The sequence below is a fragment of the Panthera uncia genome, chromosome D1 (genome assembly GCF_023721935.1).
Source record: "Panthera uncia isolate 11264 chromosome D1, Puncia_PCG_1.0, whole genome shotgun sequence".
NCBI lineage: Eukaryota > Metazoa > Chordata > Mammalia > Carnivora > Felidae > Panthera > Panthera uncia.
Window position 1 is genome coordinate 88,916,696 of NC_064808.1, and position 19,254 is coordinate 88,935,949.

The window sequence follows — 19,254 nt, forward strand, 5'->3', positions numbered from 1 at the left end:
CCCCGGCAATAGTGAAACACAGAACTGTGGTTTTGGGTATTTGGCCTTACCATGAACCGGATGAACCTTGGTTTCCATTTCTGATGTTTTGGTTAAGGTTGTAGTTGTTCTATAGAAAGCTCTCATATGGGAACAAGCCCGAGTTGTGACCTGTTTTCATGATTAATGCTTTTGGTTGTCTAAGCTACTGAAAGTGATCATTGCTGACATTTTTTAGGTGAGCCTTTGATAAGTACAGTATCCAGAGTCTAAAGGGTTGGCTTTCTTTTTTTTTTTTTTTTTTAACTTTTATTTATTTTTGAGACAGAGAGAGACAGAGCATGAACGGGGGAGGGGCAGAGAGAGAGGGAGACACAGAATCGGAAGCAGGCTCCAGGCTCTGAGCCATCAGCCCAGAGGGCTGGGGCGGGGCTTGAACTCACGGACCGTGAGATCGTGACCTGAGCCGAAGTTGGACGCTTAACCGACTGAGCCACCCAGGCGCCCCTAAAGGGTTGGCTTTCATTGAGAAAGTAGAATCATGGTACTACCAAACAGTACCTCCTATTCAAAGTTATTTTTCTAATGGGATGTATAACATTAATTCTTGATATTTTATTGATTTTTGGTGAGGATGACTTAAAAGCTTTATACAGTTTTTGAAGTACTTAGTGTATAGAATATCAATATTGTTAAAATTAATTCAAATTTGACTTAATTCAAATTCAAGCCTTACATCGGTATTTAGAGCAGCAATGCGCCAGCAGGTAGTCAGTTGAGTGGAGACTGTCACCTTATTTGTCATGCAAGAAGCAGAGTGTCAAAAACAGTACTGCCCTTAGTCTTGGCAACTGAGTTCCCTGCCTTGGGCCAGTGCGTTAGAGGGCTCCTTGCAGCTTTCTTCTGCCTGGGTCCTCAGCTCCCACTGGTCACATAGTCCATGTGGTTAAGGGGTTAAGTTATAGTCCCTGGAGCCTGGAGCCCGTGTTCCTCCTTGTGTATAGCAGGTCTGGGGCTCTGGAAGTCCTTGCTTTAATTAGTTCACAGTCTGGTTCCACACAGGTCCCGTTCCCTGACCCATCCTCCAGAGTGTAGACCACACCACCAGCGTGCAGGCACCCTTAAGCCAGAGGAGCAGCCAAGGGGTGGTCTTTTGCAGAGGAAGGAACATAAAGTAGACAGAAATTGGGTGTGCACACAGGTATTTCCAACACAGGCACGCAAGGCCCCTGGAGCTCCAGAGGAAGCTGGAGGTAGAAAGAGAAGTGGGGAAGGCCAAGGACATCCATTTGTATTAGATTATAATTATTACTGTCTGATTATTGGTAAATTAGGATTATTCCCTGTAGCATTTAGGGAAGGAAGAAATAGCTACTCACTTTAGACATGTTAAGAATCCTCCAATGAAGAGGGTAGTTGGGTGTTGTATAAATTCATACACGTGTAAATATGAATATGTATACGTGTGTGTGTTTATATATCTGCTCTGCCAAGTGAAAATCAGAGTGGCTCTGCTCAAATTGTTAGCTGTAGGACAGGTGTAACACAGGTGATGCTTGGTTAGCTTTTGGCTAAAGTGATTGTTTTATATAAATATAGGATAGCAAGAGGCATAGATGTGATAGTCACAGTTGATGGAACTGGATCTTTTGTCTCACTGCCTCACTTTAAATATCAAAGATCTGAAGCCTTTAGAAAATACATAGGCTAACTTGTTTAGGTTAGAATTTTTTAGATCTTTAAGGTCTTCCCCACCCCTTCCAGGATTTTATGTCTTGATAAATACCATTTTCATGTATAGTAACCCCATCACCGACCTCCTTCCGAAATGTTCTTATATTTTCTCTTTTGCGCGCCCTATAATTATTAAGATCCAGCCAGGTTTACTAAAGCTCACAATACATAACAACCCACCTCTTTCTACAGGAATCTGAGCCTTATTAAATTCTAGCATACTGAGAGCCATTTACTTGTTTTTTGGAGGGTAAGCAAGGGCAAAGAGAGAGATGACTGCCCCCTCCTCCTTTTTCTTTCCAGAGACCTTGGGTTTTGAGGTCTGAGATGTACAAATATTTGTAGAGTGGGTTGTAACTCTTCAAAACTATAATGGGAGTTGGTTTGGGATAGTCGGGGTAGGGGTTGCTGGTGTGAGTGGTCACAGTGGGAACGGCTTTGACAAGTTTGGTTATATTCCTTGTTTAGTTTCAGCTCTGAGTCATTAAATTCACTGCCATAGTTATAGTACTTAGAAAAGCAGAATTTTATCAGCCTCTTCTAATTCAAAAAGCGTTCTACGTTTAAAAATACTTGGTCTATTTTTTTTTCTTACTTTTTTTTTTTTTTAATTTTTATTTTTTTGAGACAGAGAGAGACAGAGCATGAACAGGGGAGGGTCAGAGAGAGAGGGAGACACAGAATCCGAAACAGGCTCCAGGCTCTGAGCTGTCGGCACAGAGCCCGACGCGGGGCTCGAACTCACAGACTGTGAGATCATGACCTGAGCCGAAGTCGGATGCTCAACCGACTGAGCCACCCAGGCGCCCCAATACTTGATGTCTAAACTGATCATTTCACACTTGATCTTAGCCAAAAGGCCAAGAAGTGATCTCATCTGACCATTTCACAGAGTTGTTTTGAAGACAAGTTGAGATAATGTATGTGAAAAAACTTTTGAAAGTGGTGTTCAGGCCTTATAAATTATATCGTGTGAGTACTCAAATTATATTACTGGAAATAGCAGAGAGAAAAGAATTGAATCTTCCTCCTCCTCCCCTCTTCTCGAATCCCCTTTTTAATAAACGTGGCAGAACAGTCTCATCGCATCCAGAATAGCAGGAGCAGAATTGTGACACTGATACCGTTAGACACAGGCTGCGGCATAAGTTTGTCTCCTGCCTCTGCATAAATTGAGGCCTGTGGTCTTTAAACTCTTGTACGGCCAGATACCACTTCCCAGTGGTAAGCAGCCCAAAGGCTCCGTGAAACTCCTAATGATGAAAAGGTCATTCTCCGCTACCCTAAGCCACAGCTAATTACCTCCACTTGCTAGAGCCCATCTCTCGCCCCAGTGGGCACCAGCCGCACACCCTTACCAGCCAGCCCACGTCCTGACTCACTAGATAAACACGGCTGCTCCAGAAGCAATATTGTGAAGTTGTCTCAGTGAACTTAATTAGTTTTCTCCTGGATTATTTTCTCACTAGCTTCTTTAATGGAGGACGCGTCGGAGACACCTTTTCTCCTCTAAACAGAAAACCGACCTTACGCCGTTAGCCGTGGTTTGTGTCGGTTCCCTCCTGAACTGCAGGGCTTCTCAAAACACACCCACCTTTTACCAGGAATCCGACTTCACTGTGCAAAAGAAACTCTTTCACATCGTTTCCTCTGCTCCCTTCCTCCACAAAAGTGGTCAAAAAGAGGAGACCTTTTTGTTGCCAGCCTGAATAGCACTTGAGAGAAACCAAGCTGTCAGCACTTGGGTTTCATGGTGCTCGGAGTGTATTTGTTTTCATCAACTGCTTTCTCTGGAGCAGGATCACCGGAGTTCTGCTGGCTGTTGTCACTTAATCTCCCAGAACCCTAATTTCCTCAGCTGTGAAGTAGGAATATTACTGTCCACCTAAGAATGTTGTTTTGAGAGCTTGAGGAGATTATATTTATTAAATGTCTAACACAATGCGTGGCCCATAATATGTGCTCAGTAAATTTGGGGGATGGGATGTGCAACCTATTTCTTTTTTCAGCGCAAATATTTTTCCCTTCTCTTGTGTTCTGTATGCTTTTAGTAGCATTAAGACTATTTGCTTGTTTCATTTTTCTTTAGATTGGCAATTTTTTTTGACGTTTCTTTATTTTTGAGAAAGCGCGAGCAAGGGAGGGGCACAGAGAGGGAGACAAAGGATCCAAAGCGGGCTCTGCATTGAGAGCAGCAGGCCCGATGTGGGGCTTGAACTCATGAACTGTGGGATCATGACCTGAGGCGAAGTCGGGCGCTCAACCGGCTGAGACACCCAGGTGCCCCTAGATTGGCGATTTCTTAAGCCAGTCTTCAGTTCTATCCAGAAAGAGGGCTTGCTTGGAAATAGGTAAACCCTTCTTTTACCTTGTTTCCTCTTGTCGAATGTAAATTGCTCTGCTTGTGTAGGGTATTTTCATTATCTGTTGCTGCATAACTACCCCCAAAGATTACTGAAACAGTAGCCCCTTTATGATCTCTTACCGTTCCTAGGGTTAACTGGACGCAGCTGGGCAATTCTGCCGGCCTTGCTTGGGGTCTCTTACGCCATTGCAGTCAGATGTACCTGGGTCTGGAACAGCCAAAGTGGCTTTACCCACATGTGTGACACTTTTGTGAAGGCTGGAATAACCGGCCACCTCCCCTTCCTTCCCTTTCTCTCCCCCTCTCCCCCCACCACTCCACACGGCTAGCTTGGATGTCTGTATGGGGCGACACAGAAGTAGAAGTGCCAGGCCTTGTGAAGACTCAAGCCTGGAAGAGCACAGTCTCACTTTGGTTGAAGCCAGTCATAGGGCCAGCCTGATTCAGCAGGGAGGGGACCGTCCAAGGGTGTGGATGCTGAGGGGTATCATTGGAGACTGGCTCCCCAGCAGGTAACAGCCTAGTTCTTGGTTGTTTCCTTACTATTGAGTTCACCTTGCCGCTAAGGGAATGCATCGCTTCGTGTGTTTCACTTACCAACTGGAATTACCACTCGGTGTTCTCCAGCTTAAAATCTTTCAAGGTTAAACTAGCAAACTGTTGTTGTAAAAGAGGGAATACTAGTGTAGGACAAGGAAAAATAACATCCTCAAAATCACTTCACTACCGCAGCTTTTTCAATAAGAGATTACTGTTGGAGGGTGGAGGTTTCCATGAATTGCAAACTGAGCTGTTAACCTGCTTTCACTTCTGGGGCTCAGATTGTCTGTATCCTTGTGGGCAGTTGGATCACTGTGAAGAAGGCACTGAAATAATGAATTTCCTCAAGCTGTCTCTTCTCTCTCTCTCTCTCTCTCTCTCTGTCTCTCTTTCTTCCATTCCCTGCAGTTCCTTTTGAAACAAATACAAAAGCAGAAACAGTTACACCTTCCAATCCCACTCAGAATGATAAAAGAGATGGTTCAGAAGCTGGATTATTGAGCTCATTTCCAGGGAAGAAACACTCCAGCGCAGTGGAATCATCGCCGGAGAAAAACACTAGTGGTGCCTCTGTCCCTGATGCCCCCATCATTCTGAGCCCTCCGCAGACCTACACATCTGATACGTACAACCTGGTCTGGAGGGCGGGGAAGGATGGCGGGCTGCCCATCAATGCCTATTTTGTGAAGTATCGAAAGGTAATGTCTTCTCATTTATCAGCTTTCTCTTCTCTCACCTTAACGTTGTGTGTATATAACACATGCTTATTATCTTCGACATTTATAGAGCAGCAGGAAACAGGAGTGTTCTAGGATTATGAGTTTGGGAGAGCTATCCCAACAGCCATGCTGGTTTTACCAGTAAGCAGTAAGAATGAAAGATACACAGTATCCCCCAAAATAGGAATTCCAAGAACCCAGTGACTTCTTGACATTTTTTTGGACATTTTTTTATCAAACACTTTAACCCCTTGAGTGTAAACCTCTAGAAACCACTTTTTAAAAAGTCACCCCTTCCCTTTGTGAGATAGTAAAACACAGTTTATTTAACAAATAAAGCAGTTTCTTATTAGAAACATCAAAGTCCTCTGGTATAATCTCTGACAATTATTTTTATTTCAAGTTGTCTTCTTAATTGTATCGGAATCTTATGTTGTTTGGTGACTTATTTGAGTGAACCTTGATCCTCTCAGTTGATTTTCCAATGTTTCTTCCAGAGGCTTGTATTAAAGCAAAATGAAAAAAAGTGTTTCTTTGTTTATGAGACTAATAAATGAACAAAAGACAGCCTCATATTTAAAATACCTTTCTTTGTCCAAGACATTTTGGTGCCCATCGTTTAATAGTATATATTTTTAATATCTGGAACAATTAACATGGTGATATTTGAAAGTTTATTCACTGTTTCTAACCTGATGATTCAAGATGTAGAAACTTTGAATGATTCAAGATGAAGAAACTTTCACTGGGATTCTTAGCCACACAAAAACTTCTGTGTGATGTCGTTTCCTAGTTCTATTAACTAAGACACAACAGATTGGATCTTTTTTTTCTTTTTTTTTTTTAGTTTGTTTATTTTTGAGAGAGCAAGAGAGAATACGCACAAGTAGGGGAGGGGCAGAGAGAGAGGGAGAGAGAATCCCAAACACACTCTGAGCTGAGTATGAAGCCTGACACGGGACTCCAACCCACAAACCGTGAGATCATGACCTGAGCTGAAATCAAGAGTTGGACGCTTAACTGACTGAGCCACCCAGGCGCCCCAGATCTTTTTAACATTTATTTCCTCCAGTACATGTGGAAGTGGTGAGACATGAAGAATGCTGGAAATATAAAATGCATAATTATGTAACTCATATATGCATATGTATTCTAACTTAACATATATTTATTATGTATATTATATATTATCATTAGTCCAGATTATTATGTACTTATTTTATGCTCCCATTAGCCAAGTAAGAAGAGTATTGTTTCCTTTACAAGTAAAGGAAGCAAACTCTGGGAGATAAGTAACTTGCTTGAGGCCACAAATGAGCGGTAAGTAGGAGAGCCAGGAAGGAGTCTTTTTATTCCTGAGAATTCCTAAGTTCATGTTACGGGTCTCCTTATATTTCTTAATGTGAAGAAATATCGTGTCTCTTTCTTCCAACAGTATATTCCTTACCAACATTCATCTGGAATGGAAGATTTTCTCAAATTGGAATGGAAGGTTTTTCTGCCCCTTATCTCCTTTTCTTTAATGACTTACTTTTTCTTGAGCAGCTAGATGACGGCGTTGGCCTGGTGGGAAGCTGGCACACAGTTCGAGTCCCGGGAAGTGAGAATGAGCTCCATCTGACAGAACTGGAGCCATCTAGTCTCTATGAAGTTTTGATGGTGGCAAGAAACGCAGCAGGTGAAGGGCAGCCCGCCATGCTTACCTTCCGAACCAGCAAAGGTGAGTATAATCTTCCTCAGGAGGAGCGAGCTGGCCGTGTGGATGTCTCTTTATTACTGAGTGTCCTTTGGGGTCATAGAGATTCTTTTTTATTTATTTTTTTTATTTTTGAGAGAGAGAGAGAGAGAGAGAGAGAGAAAGAGCAAGCAAATCCAAAGCAGGCTCCAGGCTCCAGGCTCTGAGCTGTCAGTAACAGTGCTTGACAAGGGGCTTGAACCCACAAACCATGAGATCATGACCTGAGCCAAAGTTGGACGCTTAACCGACTCTAGGTGCCCCTAGAGATTCTTATATATAAATCCATTAAATAATTTTAGTATAGTACCTTTGTTGGCCATGCTTGGATGGTTGTATTATTCCATCCCATCCAATGTTCTATGAGTATTTCTGAGAGTTTATGATATGTAAGGCGTTGGGGTAGGTGATACAGGGAAAACAAAGATGATCAAGATAAGATTCATCCTAATGGTACCTCTACTTTGCTAAGTAGGCTAAGACACATAAATACCAACTGCAAGGCAGGATTTCAGTTCAGTTAATATTTACTGAATGCCTTCTGTGTGTCAGGCAATAAACAAAAGGGACAAACTCCTTGCCCTCATGGAGCTTACAGTCTAGTTGGGAGATGTTTCCACCTGAGTTATAAGTACATTAGAAAGTGGTGAATGCTAATAAGAGAACTAAATTAGGGGGTGGCTATAGGAAGTGTGTGGGGTAGCACTTGTCACAATGTAAGCAGGTGGCCAGAGAAGTCCTCAGTGAGCAGTCGACAGCAGAGCAGAACGTTGAGGTTTAAAGTGGAAAGCCACGTGGATGTCTGGGAAAAGAACACCCCGGCTGAGAGGATAGCAAGTGCAGAGACTCTGGGGTGGGGTGTGCCGGGTGTACCCCAGGAACACTGAGGGCACCACTGTGACGGTAGCCAAGGGACTGTGACCGTGGGGGAGGGCGCTCAGGAAGATGACAGAGTGGCCACCCCACACAGTGCCTTGTCCATCCTGCAAGGACATTGACTGACTCCGAGAAAGTGGAAACGTTGGAGGGTTTGAGCTGAGTTGTGCGACATAATCTGTTGTGTGTTTCAACGGGGGTAGGGTAAGGATAGACTGCAGAAGGGCGAGGGTGTGAGCGAAGTACGACAAGTACTGGGAAGGACTGAGAGAGTACAAAGAAAGGATGTTCTTTCAAGTGGGGTAGCTCGTTGAGGGTAGGCTTGATTGAAAAGATGCCATTATAGCTTGGCCATCAATGAACAAAAAGATTTCAGTGAGGAGAGAGGGGAACTGGGTAGCAGAGTATTTTAGTACATTACAAAAATAAAAAGGAGGTATGATTGAGAAGAAATTATTTATTGGCTTTTGGAAAAGACCCTTTCATACTAATTACCGAGTGTAGCTAGAAAAATGAGTATTTCTTGTTTGAACTGCACTTTGAGTTAATGTTCATCATCAGTCCACAGCTGTTTATAGAATCTGACCTATAAATACTGAATAAGAAGAACATTTCAGTTTTAAGATAATCACCCATTTTCACTTTTTGCCTCTTGGAATTTTTAAGCTTAACATGATAATTTTCTCACGAAGAAACAGAAGCTCTTTAAGAATGAGTTTTATGTTTTAGAATGAAGAAATAGGTACAGTAAGAAGCAAAAGGGATGAATAGTTTGAAAGCTTTTCGGCATTTGGCTTTTTTACTTGTGGTGTTTATTCTGTGTGTAAATTTAAATTAGCCTGATGAAGAAAGACACATTTTAGTTTTCCCTTAAAGCTACTAGAAAAAGACAAAGTAATTTTTAAAAACAATATTTATTTATTTTGATAGAGAAAGAGAGAGAGAGAAGTGGAGGGAGGGGCAGAGAGGGAAAGGGAGGAAGAATCCCAAGCAGGCTCCACGCCTGACGCAGGGCTCGATCTCACAAATTGAGATCATGACCTGAGCCAAAATCAGGAGTCCGCTGCTTAACTGACTGAGCCACCCAGGTGCCCTGACAAAGTAATTTGTTTTTTTAAGTCAATTCCTCAGATTAGCTGACTATTGACAATGTAGGTCTTAAACTCAGACCCCGTAACAGACAAGTTCATGTATTTATATTGATACACCAGTTGAGTTTAGTATCTTTCCTTAACTCTACATCTACACAGAAGCTTATGTTACAGTATGTGATTATGTGTTTTCTAACTTTTCTAGAGAAAACAACCTCATCAAAAAACACCCAGGCGTCCTCTCCACCCATGGGCATCCCTAGGCGTCCTGTTGTTTCGGAGGCTGCGGACAACTTTGGGGTGGTACTTACAGATTCCTCTAGGCATAGTGGAGGTAAAGTAGAAACCTTCATTTTTATTGATTTTCTTGTTTGCACATGTAACTGGCATGTTTCAAATTATTTAAGGGGTGGAGTGGGAGAGAGTGTTTGTTTATTGTTCAGATTATAGCCTACCATAAAGCTCTTTCAGGTCCTATTTCAACCATGTTTTAAAAAAAAAATTTTTTTTTTAATGTTTATTTTTGAGAGAGAGAGAGCACGAGTGGGGGAGGGTCAGAGAGAGAGAGGGAGACACAGAATCTGAAGCAGGCTCCAGGCTCCGAGCTGTCAGCACAGAGCCCGATGCGGGGCTCGAACCCACGAACCATGAGATCACGACCTGAGCCGAAGTCAGATGCTTAAACCGACTGAGCCACCCAGGCACCCCCATTACCATTTTTTTAATGCCCTGTGCTCCGATCTTGGTAACTCAGTGTCATGATTGCTTTTTGAGGTAATAAACTCAGACCCAAAACGTTCTGGTACTAAGATTTTATAGCTCATAAAAAGGATTTTTCTCTCTCCTCTCTGGCAAAGAAACTAAATTTATGTTTTGAACTCTGAAAGTCTGACTTTTTTTTTTTTTCGGTGATTTATCAAAACGTGTGGTGGTGCCTACGGTATGGTTTAGTGTTTTGAATGATTACATGCCATATTCCATTTTATTGCTATATCTTGCCACTTGTATGGTTTTTAAATGTCATAGCCATACAGTTTTCAAAAGATTCTTTTTAGTATTTAAATTTCACACGTACTAATTCTACAATTACAACATAACGTGCTCTTTGTGGCTGTGTTAATATGTGTTAGCAGGATGTCTAGGGAGGGCTTAAAATTTCATTGCTGAGCTCTAACAGTGTTCAAGCCTCTCTTCCCTATTTGTATAGTCTTTCACAAATTGGCCTCAGACAAAAGCAGGTCATAACATTTGAACACCCTTCTGGAACCCCTCTGCTTCTTCAATGTCATGAGCCTCTTCTGCTTGAGTACTTTAGCCTCTGAGGAGCAGTTCAGCTCCCTTAATAGAGTACTTACACGAGTATCAACTTTATATAATTTTTTTAATGTTTGTTTATATTTGAGAGAGAGACAGATAGAGCATGAGTGGGGGAGGGGAAGAGAGAGAGGGAGACACAGAATCCGAAGCAGGCTCCAGGCTCTGAGCTATCAGCACAGAGCCCAACGGGGGGCTTGAATTCACAAACCGTGAGATCATGACCTGAGCTGAAGTCAGCCGCTCGGATGACTGAGCCCCCCAGGCGCCCCGAGTATCAACTATATATGAATAAAGTTGACATCTGAAAAACAAAAACCTTATGACTTATTTAACATCCTGTGGTAGATACTGGACCAAATGTTGTTGCAGCAGAGGCAAAATAAATCTTGCCTTCAAGGAGTTTACAGCATCGTGAATGATCTAGACAATAAGTCCGCAACAATATAGTGGGTAATATATACACATTAACCCATAACAATGATTTGGATTCATTGTGCTGAGAGTCTACCCTTGGCGTTCTGGGATCGCGAGAGAAATATGCAGAGGAGGCAGGTGGTGGTAAGAGAGGCTCCCTCTGCTGAGCTTCAAAGACAAGAATGCTATAAAGACAAGAATGGAGGAAGGAACAAGAAATGCAAGACAGCTCCTGTGCAAAGAGATGCAAAATTGACATGTTGGATTTTGTGTCGAGGTTTAGAGGTTAGGGTTTTAATTTGGTGTGATTGGTTACTGTTGGGAGTGACACCAGAGTAGAGGGGGAGGCAGGTGGGCACCTTGTATGATGTACTTAAAATTTTAATCTTTCCTAAAAAAAAAATAATAATAATTTTTCCTGGAAAGCTGTGAAGAACCATAGAAGACTTTAAAGAGGGGGAAAGGAGAAATGGCCAAAGATGAGGCTAGAGAAATAACGAAAATAGTGAGAGTGTGGATGGAGAGGGACACAGCTGTCAGACAAAGGAGATTGAGTCCACGTTGAAGGAGAGGCAAAAGTGTGGGGCCTCGGGCTTGGGCAACCAGGGCCCATTTACCGAGATAGGTAATAAGGATAGTTAGGTGTGGCTTAAGGGTTCAGTTCTGGAAGTCATGAGTTTGGAATCACCCAGGCAGAGATAGCCATAGGAAGGGATCTCTTGAATCTTCGCAATAACCCTGGGGGAAGGATTAGCATATTTTACAAATCAGTTAACTGAGACTCAAGAAGGCCATGCAGCTTTGCCTGAGCTCTCCAGAACTGCTATTCAAAATTCAGATTTTTGAACTCCCAACTACAGTCTTTCTTTTATCCCATAACTGCCACATGCTCTCTCTTTTACATATTGAAGATTCTTTTCTGTAACGATTCTTTTCCCTAATAACCTTCTCTTTCTGTTTGATCTTTGGTGTTCTTTGATGAGTTTTAACCTCCTATGCATCAATATAAGGAAGTGGTTGGTTATCTAGGACCAAAAGAGAGATTCACTAACAGTACTGTTCATTCTGTTTCCATTGCTTTCTAACTTGAAAGGAATACAGTAAGTATCACTCAAAAGTTGCCTGCTTTGAGTATTTTCCTCTTTTTAATCCATCAAGCGCTTTGTTTTTAAAATGCCACCATTTTCTCCATACAAGTACCATCTGCAACATTATTATGTTCTTTCTTATGTGTTTGTTCGGGCTAAAGGGGTGTCGAGTTGAGACAGAGTGGTGTTGCTTAAGGAATGTGGCACGGGCCAGACAGACAGGGTTTGCTTAGTGACTTCACCCAGGTAACATCACCATGGCCCGGAGCTGGACCTCCTCCTTCAGCTCTGGACACCTGATTGTTAGCATGCCAAACGGCAGTCAGTCTCTTGAGACCCAGCTCGCCTTTGCAGAATTCATAGGTGATCAGTGTAAACCAGAATGGCGACTTACTAATTTGCACTGAAACCGTCCCACAGACCAGATTGTCTCTGTCGGCATTCTTCCCTGGTAGGAACCAAGTGGGAAGACAGTTACAACCACAAGCGTGTGGTCTTCTTGGTCAGCAAGAAGAGTTAGGTACGTGGTTTAAATGGCTGGTGGACTTAATCCTGATGTTTCTACCTGCCACGGGAATCTAGACTGTCCAGGTTGTGGGCCAGGACCTCCCCTCCCCTTGGCCGTGTCACCTGTAACTGCTAGACATTCGTTCTCTGACTCCTTTTTCTAAAGTTTGTGTGGATGACTAGGTGGCTCATCTCGTTACTGAGAGCCGTTTTCTTGATTTTTTTTTTAAATTTTTTTAATGTTTATTCGTTTTTGAGAGAGAGAGCAGAGACAGAGCATGAGTGGCGGAGGGGCAGAGAGCAAGGGACACACAGAAAGTGAAGCCAGCTCCAGGCTCTGAGCTGTCAGCACAGAGCCCGACGCGGGGCTGGAACTCACGGACCACGAGATCATGACCTGAGCCGAAGTCGGATGCTCAACCGACTGAGCCACCCAGCCGCCCCACCCCCTTTTCTTTATTTAACTACATATCCTGTCTTCCTGCTTCCATCCCACGTAGCATTCTCTTTGCCCATTAATATCACTGTTGATTTATTAATCAAATTTTATCTCTTTACTGCCTGCAGTCTGTGTTTTTGGAGTAGCGTTCCTATAGCCTTGAGGTGTGTTAAGATAGGATATGATAGTAATCGCTAATAATCTGTATGTGTGTTATGTAGCTTGGATGGGTAAAGAAAAACATTTAAATAACACCTAATTTTGAAAACTTACTATAAATTATAAGCACCAGGTAATAATTACTTATACACTATTTAGCCATGAATCTAAAGTAGCATGGTCACTGTTATCATGCCCATTAACTTTCCATTTTCTAGAGCTAATTATCAAGTTTATAGATGACTTTGTTTTTCCTTTATTTCCTGTATCTGGTCATTTCATTGCCCCTTAGCTTTTAAAAGATAACAGGAAGATAGTCTTAATATTATTAACTCTGGCAGTTAGTTTGGTGACAAATCTTTAATAAAATGACCCTTTTAGTTTGAGTTATTCTTGTCTCTGACACCAGGGGTTATTGGAATAAATGTTTCCGTGTTTAGTTCCAGAGGCACCTGATCGGCCTACCATCTCTACGGCATCAGAGACGTCCGTCTATGTCACTTGGATTCCTCGGGCCAATGGGGGTTCTCCAATCACTGCCTTCAAGGTCGAGTACAAACGGATGAGGACTAGTGATTGGCTGGTGGCAGCTGAAGATATCCCTCCTTCTAAACTTTCTGTGGAAGTTCGTAGCTTAGAGCCAGGTAGTAATTCAAACATTTCCTTTTTTGCCATCCACTGCTGACTTGAGATGCATATTTATAGTGGTCTCGTACTCTTCTGATTGTTAAAGTAATACAAGCCTGTTGTGCGAAAACGGAAGAGAAACTATGAAGAAAAGAATAAGTCACCTGAAACCCATCCAGCCAGAGATAAGCATTGTTTAGAGTTTGGTGTGTTTTTGTAGCCTTTTTTTTTTTTTTTAATACAAACCAGGATCGTGCCATAAATACTGTTTTGTGATCCCATTTTCCCTCTATCACATGCCTTTTCCAATATCATTAGAAATTCTTCAAAAACTCAAGTTTTTAAGAACTGTATATCTGCTGTATAAGTGTAGTGTGATTTACTTAACACATTCTTTTCTTCTGGGTCTTGGATTCTTTCTAACTGCTAATCAGTAGAAACAGTGCTGTGTGACACCTTTGTGTGTGTGTGTGTAAGGTGTTTTGCTATAATTACATATTTTAAAAGGAAAATTGCTGGTTGTTTGACAAAAGTTGTTGGCTCTAATGATGAATCTCTCAACGGAAATGGGAGAACACTCATGCTTTGCTCAGCAGAACACCCGACTTCCCTGCTGCCACCCCAGCATCTTGAAGGCTGTATGTGAGACGTTAAACCACACAAGGAAAAAGCAGTAATCACAAATCCACTTTGGTTGCTTTTATTTATGTTCCATGACCATTTTTGTTTATGGCCTTTTTAAATGTACTTTAGTGACAGATGTCGGTGTTTGTCTAGACAGGTAACATGAGCCTCAGAACCTGCAGGTAGAGTTGGGAGAAGGTGACAGTTTTAAATGTGGGCGAAGCTGGGTAGCATTTTACAGACAAGAAAACACCGTCTTCAGAAGCCCCGTGGTTATTTATGAGCCATCAGGAAACATGCTGGGGGAGTCTAATTTATTCTTTAGATCTAGATCGTCAGAAACTCACAATCCTTAGAGGTTTTTGTGTTGTTTTTTTTTTTAAGTTCTTAATATGTAATACAAATAAATACCTTCTGTTGTGGCTTAAATCTGTCCGCTCTTATCCCATTATTGGTGAAATCAAGTGACATCTGCTGTCACCCACACAGCGCCCCTTCCTAAGTGTATTCACTGTGTTAAACTTCGCTTCAGTTGTTTCTTTCAAAGGGGAAAGAACCTCGTTTTGAACACAGATACTTCAACCAATACTGCATTTGATGGTTATGATTTTAGAACGTGATGGTAAAAAAAAGTAAATGCGCTCTTTCCTGTTCTCTACCTGCCCCTACCATGACACACATCATTAATCTTTCATGGCCTTGTCTCCCAGTGGCTCCTAATAAGCTCTTGGACCCGGGAACACAACATCTTGAACATCCGCTGCCAGTTGACAGAAGCTGGCAAGTGGATTGAAATCTGTTTACCGTGGAGACTTCAGAGTGTGTTTTCGTGACTGTAGATAGATACTTAGGCACAGTTGTCATATCTTGTATAATGATATGACCTTCGGTTGTTTGCAGATTTTTAAAAACTCTGTTTTTTCCTTTTTTTTTTTTTTCCCTCCCTCAAAAGGTTCAACATACAAATTTAGGGTTATTGCCATCAACCATTATGGTGAGAGTTTTCGGAGTTCGGCATCTCGTCCTTATCAGGTGGCTGGGTTCCCCAATCGTTTCTCTAACCGTCCAATAACTGGACCCCACATTGCATACACTGAAGCTGTCAGTGATACGCAGATCATGCTGAAGTGGACGGTAAGTGGGACAGCTTTTCTAATGAGACGGTTGTCTAGTTTGGCCATGGTAATGATTGATTTGATATCCTCATGACACGATATTACGAATAGCAAATGTTTTTAACTTCTAAGTGAGGGAAAGTTGAAGGGCATAGAACATTTATCTAAAAGCACCTGTGATGAGTGGGACAGTCTTCTCAGCTCTCAGAAAAGTGTTAACTTAATTGCCATTTCAAGATTGAGTGATAGATTTTTTATCATGTTTATTTATTTATTTTGAGGGGGAGGGAGGGTGAGAGGGAGAGGGAGGGAGAATCCGAAGCAGGCTCCATGCTGTCAGTGCAGAGCCCGGCATAGGGCTTGATCTCACAAACCACGAGATCATGACCTGAGCCGAAATCAAGAGTTGGACGTTCGACCAACTGAGCCACCCAGGCACCCCCAAGATTTATTTATTTTGAACCAAACGTACTTTTATGCCTTAGAACCTGGTGAAATATATTACATTATTTTTGCCCAGCCCTCCAGTAAATTAAATGCTCGCAATACCTTTGAATTAAATTTAAAATGGCCATCAAGGATGTTTACAAAATGAAGCTGGAAAAGTATTGCCACGCAGATATTTCACATCATGGATGTTGAAAGTTACACTCATTTTTGTCTTTGACAAGTCTTTGCTTCTATTTTTTAGTACATTCCATCAAGTAACAATAATACTCCCATTCAAGGATTTTATATCTACTACCGGCCAACAGATAGTGACAATGACAGTGATTACAAGAGGGATGTTGTAGAAGGTAAGTCCCACCGGCAAGCTGGTGTAAAGAGCTTTGGGTGGAGAAAGTTTATAAATATAATGAAAAACATCATCCCAGGTTGAGATAGGTAAAATATGAAATGTCATAGACACTATTACTTTGATTTTTTTTCCCAAAGAGAGACCCATCTTTCTAAGGTAATATATATAGTATCTTCCATTTTGGTTATAGAAACAGTTAAAAAACCCTGGGGGAGATCTGACTTGTCAGTAGTTCATCTGAAAAAAATTCTTGTTTTCTGTTTTATTTAAGTGAATAGTAACGTGAGTATAAAAATCACTTGCGGCTTCTAGCTGTATGTAAAACAATGTCTCCGTCTCAGTTCCATTAACGTCTCTACTGGAATGATTGCATCTTAAGCATGTTCTCCGCTTTGAGAGATGCTGAGGACTTGGAATATATAGAGACAAAAAAACCAGCCAAGATAGGGAAGGGTGTTGAAACTACCTTTCCCTTGCAGTTAAAATACAATCTAGAACTTCGCATGTGGTCTGAAGGCCCCACATGACCTGGCTGGCCCCTGCCTGCACCTTCCTCCAGTCTCACACATGTCTCCCCTCTCACGTGTCTTCCGTGACACGCCGGCCCCCTTTGAGTTTCCTTGTGTGCACCAGGATCTCTCTGGCCTCAGTACTATGACACGTGGCAGTTCCTACTCCCTACTGTGTTCCTCTTCTGGTGTTTTATTTAGTTTTTCCTCTTGTGGGTCGAAATGTTACTTCCTCAGGTAACCTCTGCCGGTTCATGTGAGTTACCCTTGGTGTAATTTCTAACTGTGCCCTTTATGGTTATGTCCTAGAATTCACCACAGTTGGTGTGTAAGGAGTATGTGTGCATGTGTGGGTGTGTGTATGAAATTATTTACTTTGTTCGTCCCCACCGCTAAACGTTAGCCTCTTTGTAGGCAAGGAGTCTTTTCTCTAGTGTCGTATCCCCAGCTCCTCCAGTGGTGAGGTGTTCAGTATTTAATGAATGAATGGAGTCGAAAAGAACAGTGGAATATCTGAGGATGATCAGGCTGGAAAAAGGACGACTAACAAGCAATGTGACAGCTGCCTTCAAATACTGAAAGACTGTTATGTAGAGGAAGAACTCAGCCAGTGGGGAGGGGCAGCTAAAAGGAAGTAGCATAAAGAAGAAACCTCCAACACGGCTTTTTTAACAAACTCAGAAACTCCTTAATTTTGGAGGTGTTCAGTAGAAGCTGGATGCTGCTTTCTCAGTGATCTCTTAGAAGGGATTCTTGCTTTGGGAGGAAGCCTTCCTCCAAGGGCTATTTTCCCCTCCCAAGATTCTGATCCTTTGAACTATTAACATCACGATGGATCATGTCAAAAAATGGCCCTGGGCCAAGGTTGTTTTCATACGACTTCTTGATGTCAAACGCTGCATATAAATTTTGTTGTAAGTAGTCTTATAATAAATTCATTTAAATACGCTAAATTAAGTTTCTTTAAATAGTGTAATTTAAATAATGTTTTTCCAGCAGATTACTTTTGTAATATAGTAAAACATTATCATCTGAGTTTTAATACCTGGTGCGTAGCAGGTGCTCAGTAAAATATTTTTTGAATGAAAGAGTGATTATTTCTCTTAATGTGGAAAAGTAGGAAACAAATTAGTTTCTAAATCCACTTTAAACATGAAGCACTGGGGGAATGAGGTAAGATACTTGTTAGTGGCCAGACTATTCTGTGAAGTTAAGATGGTAGCTGTCTTGAGGGAGCTATGACCGGAAGAAGCATGGGGGCTACTTTTGGGGTGCCGGTAATATTTTCTTTCTTGACCTAGGTATTGGTACCATGGGTATGTTCAATTCATGAACATTCAGCGAGCTGTTCCGTTATGGGGACTTTTCCCTGTGCACATTTCACTTTCGGAAAAAGCTATGCAAAAAGAAGAAATGATGAGAGTTATTAGTAACTGTTCTATATTTGAGTTCTAGCTAGGTCGTCATTTTAGTTTAGCTGGGTTAGGAGAGTGACGCTGTCACTTTTATTTCTAAAATCTTTTGACAGAGATTAACATTTGCTATGAAATAGTTCTAAACAAGGTAAATGTAAACAAAGTGAACACCTCTCTTTGTCTCGCTCTGTGCCATTCTTTTCCCGACCTCCCCTGGTTCTCTACTCTCTAGAAATATCCACCGGTGAACAGTTTTTAAAATATATTCCCTAGTTCAATCTTTGAAATTTTTGCAAGCTTTTGTGATGTGAATATGGTGTGTGGAACTGGGAAATTAACTTTTGTATCCAGTAGTCGTGTCTGCAGATGTGAGTTTTGCCTTACGGTTCACAGAGAACTTGTTTATAAACTTCGTAGACGGAGCAGTTAGATGTTTAAGTGGGCTTCACTGTGCTGTGTAATTTGCTTATTCCTTATTTTCAAGTTTATGCATTTGAAATTCTTTTTGTGGCAGTTGGAAACTATTGGCCTGTTCTCCCAAACCAAGGAACAAAAGTATTTACCCTTTGCCCATGAAGTTTTCTTTAAGGCAAAGTTTTAGATTACTTATGTATATCGACTCAGAATTGTTTAAGCTTTTGGAAAAAATCTGAAACTCAATTACAGTGTTAAAGAATACACCAAGAGCAATTACATCAAGTTATCCTATCTTCTGAATTAAGTTCCACATTGGAGTAAACCGTAAATGTTTCCAGCATACCAGTGCTTTTGTGGTGAATATTTTTGTCTTATAAAGTTGAGTTTCCAAAAAATTAAAGTATCAGGCATCCTAATCGTTAAGCCTGTGCTTTGGCTTTTCATCTTTTCTAAAATATTCTTTGAGAAAAAAAGAAAAAAAAAATGACCCGTTTAAGAAAAGGGTATGCTGGTTGGTTGACTTTCAACCTAATAATATACTTTGTTGTCTTACTCATCAGTGATCAGGAAAACTGTCTCTGCTAGTGCTTCCTGTCATTTTAGCCATTTGAATAATTACCGTAACAGTGGAGTATTATTCTAACAAGGTATGTGTTCTTTTACCTGTTTTTCTCTTATTAGTTAACATATTGGAAGCGCAGTTTAATTACGTTTTGACTAGGACTCTGAAAGGAAAACTTCCAATCTAGTGTGGTCATTATTCAGGAGAATATAGTTTATAGTTA

General features: G+C 41.4%; 1 protein-coding gene across 4 annotated transcripts in view; it reads left to right on the plus strand.

Moving 5' to 3' along the window:
* CDON (cell adhesion associated, oncogene regulated) overlaps positions 1 to 19,254 on the plus strand; it is a 101,506-nt gene that overhangs the window by 49,408 nt on the left and 32,844 nt on the right. For all 4 annotated transcript variants that reach the window (XM_049654690.1, XM_049654693.1, XM_049654689.1 and 1 more), the window contains 6 exons: positions 5,027 to 5,316; positions 6,883 to 7,057; positions 9,245 to 9,373; positions 13,404 to 13,607; positions 15,167 to 15,348; positions 16,021 to 16,126. In XM_049654690.1, the coding sequence (XP_049510647.1) occupies positions 5,027 to 5,316; positions 6,883 to 7,057; positions 9,245 to 9,373; positions 13,404 to 13,607; positions 15,167 to 15,348; positions 16,021 to 16,126 (1,086 nt within the window). The remainder of the gene's footprint in view (positions 1 to 5,026; positions 5,317 to 6,882; positions 7,058 to 9,244; positions 9,374 to 13,403; positions 13,608 to 15,166; positions 15,349 to 16,020; positions 16,127 to 19,254) is intronic.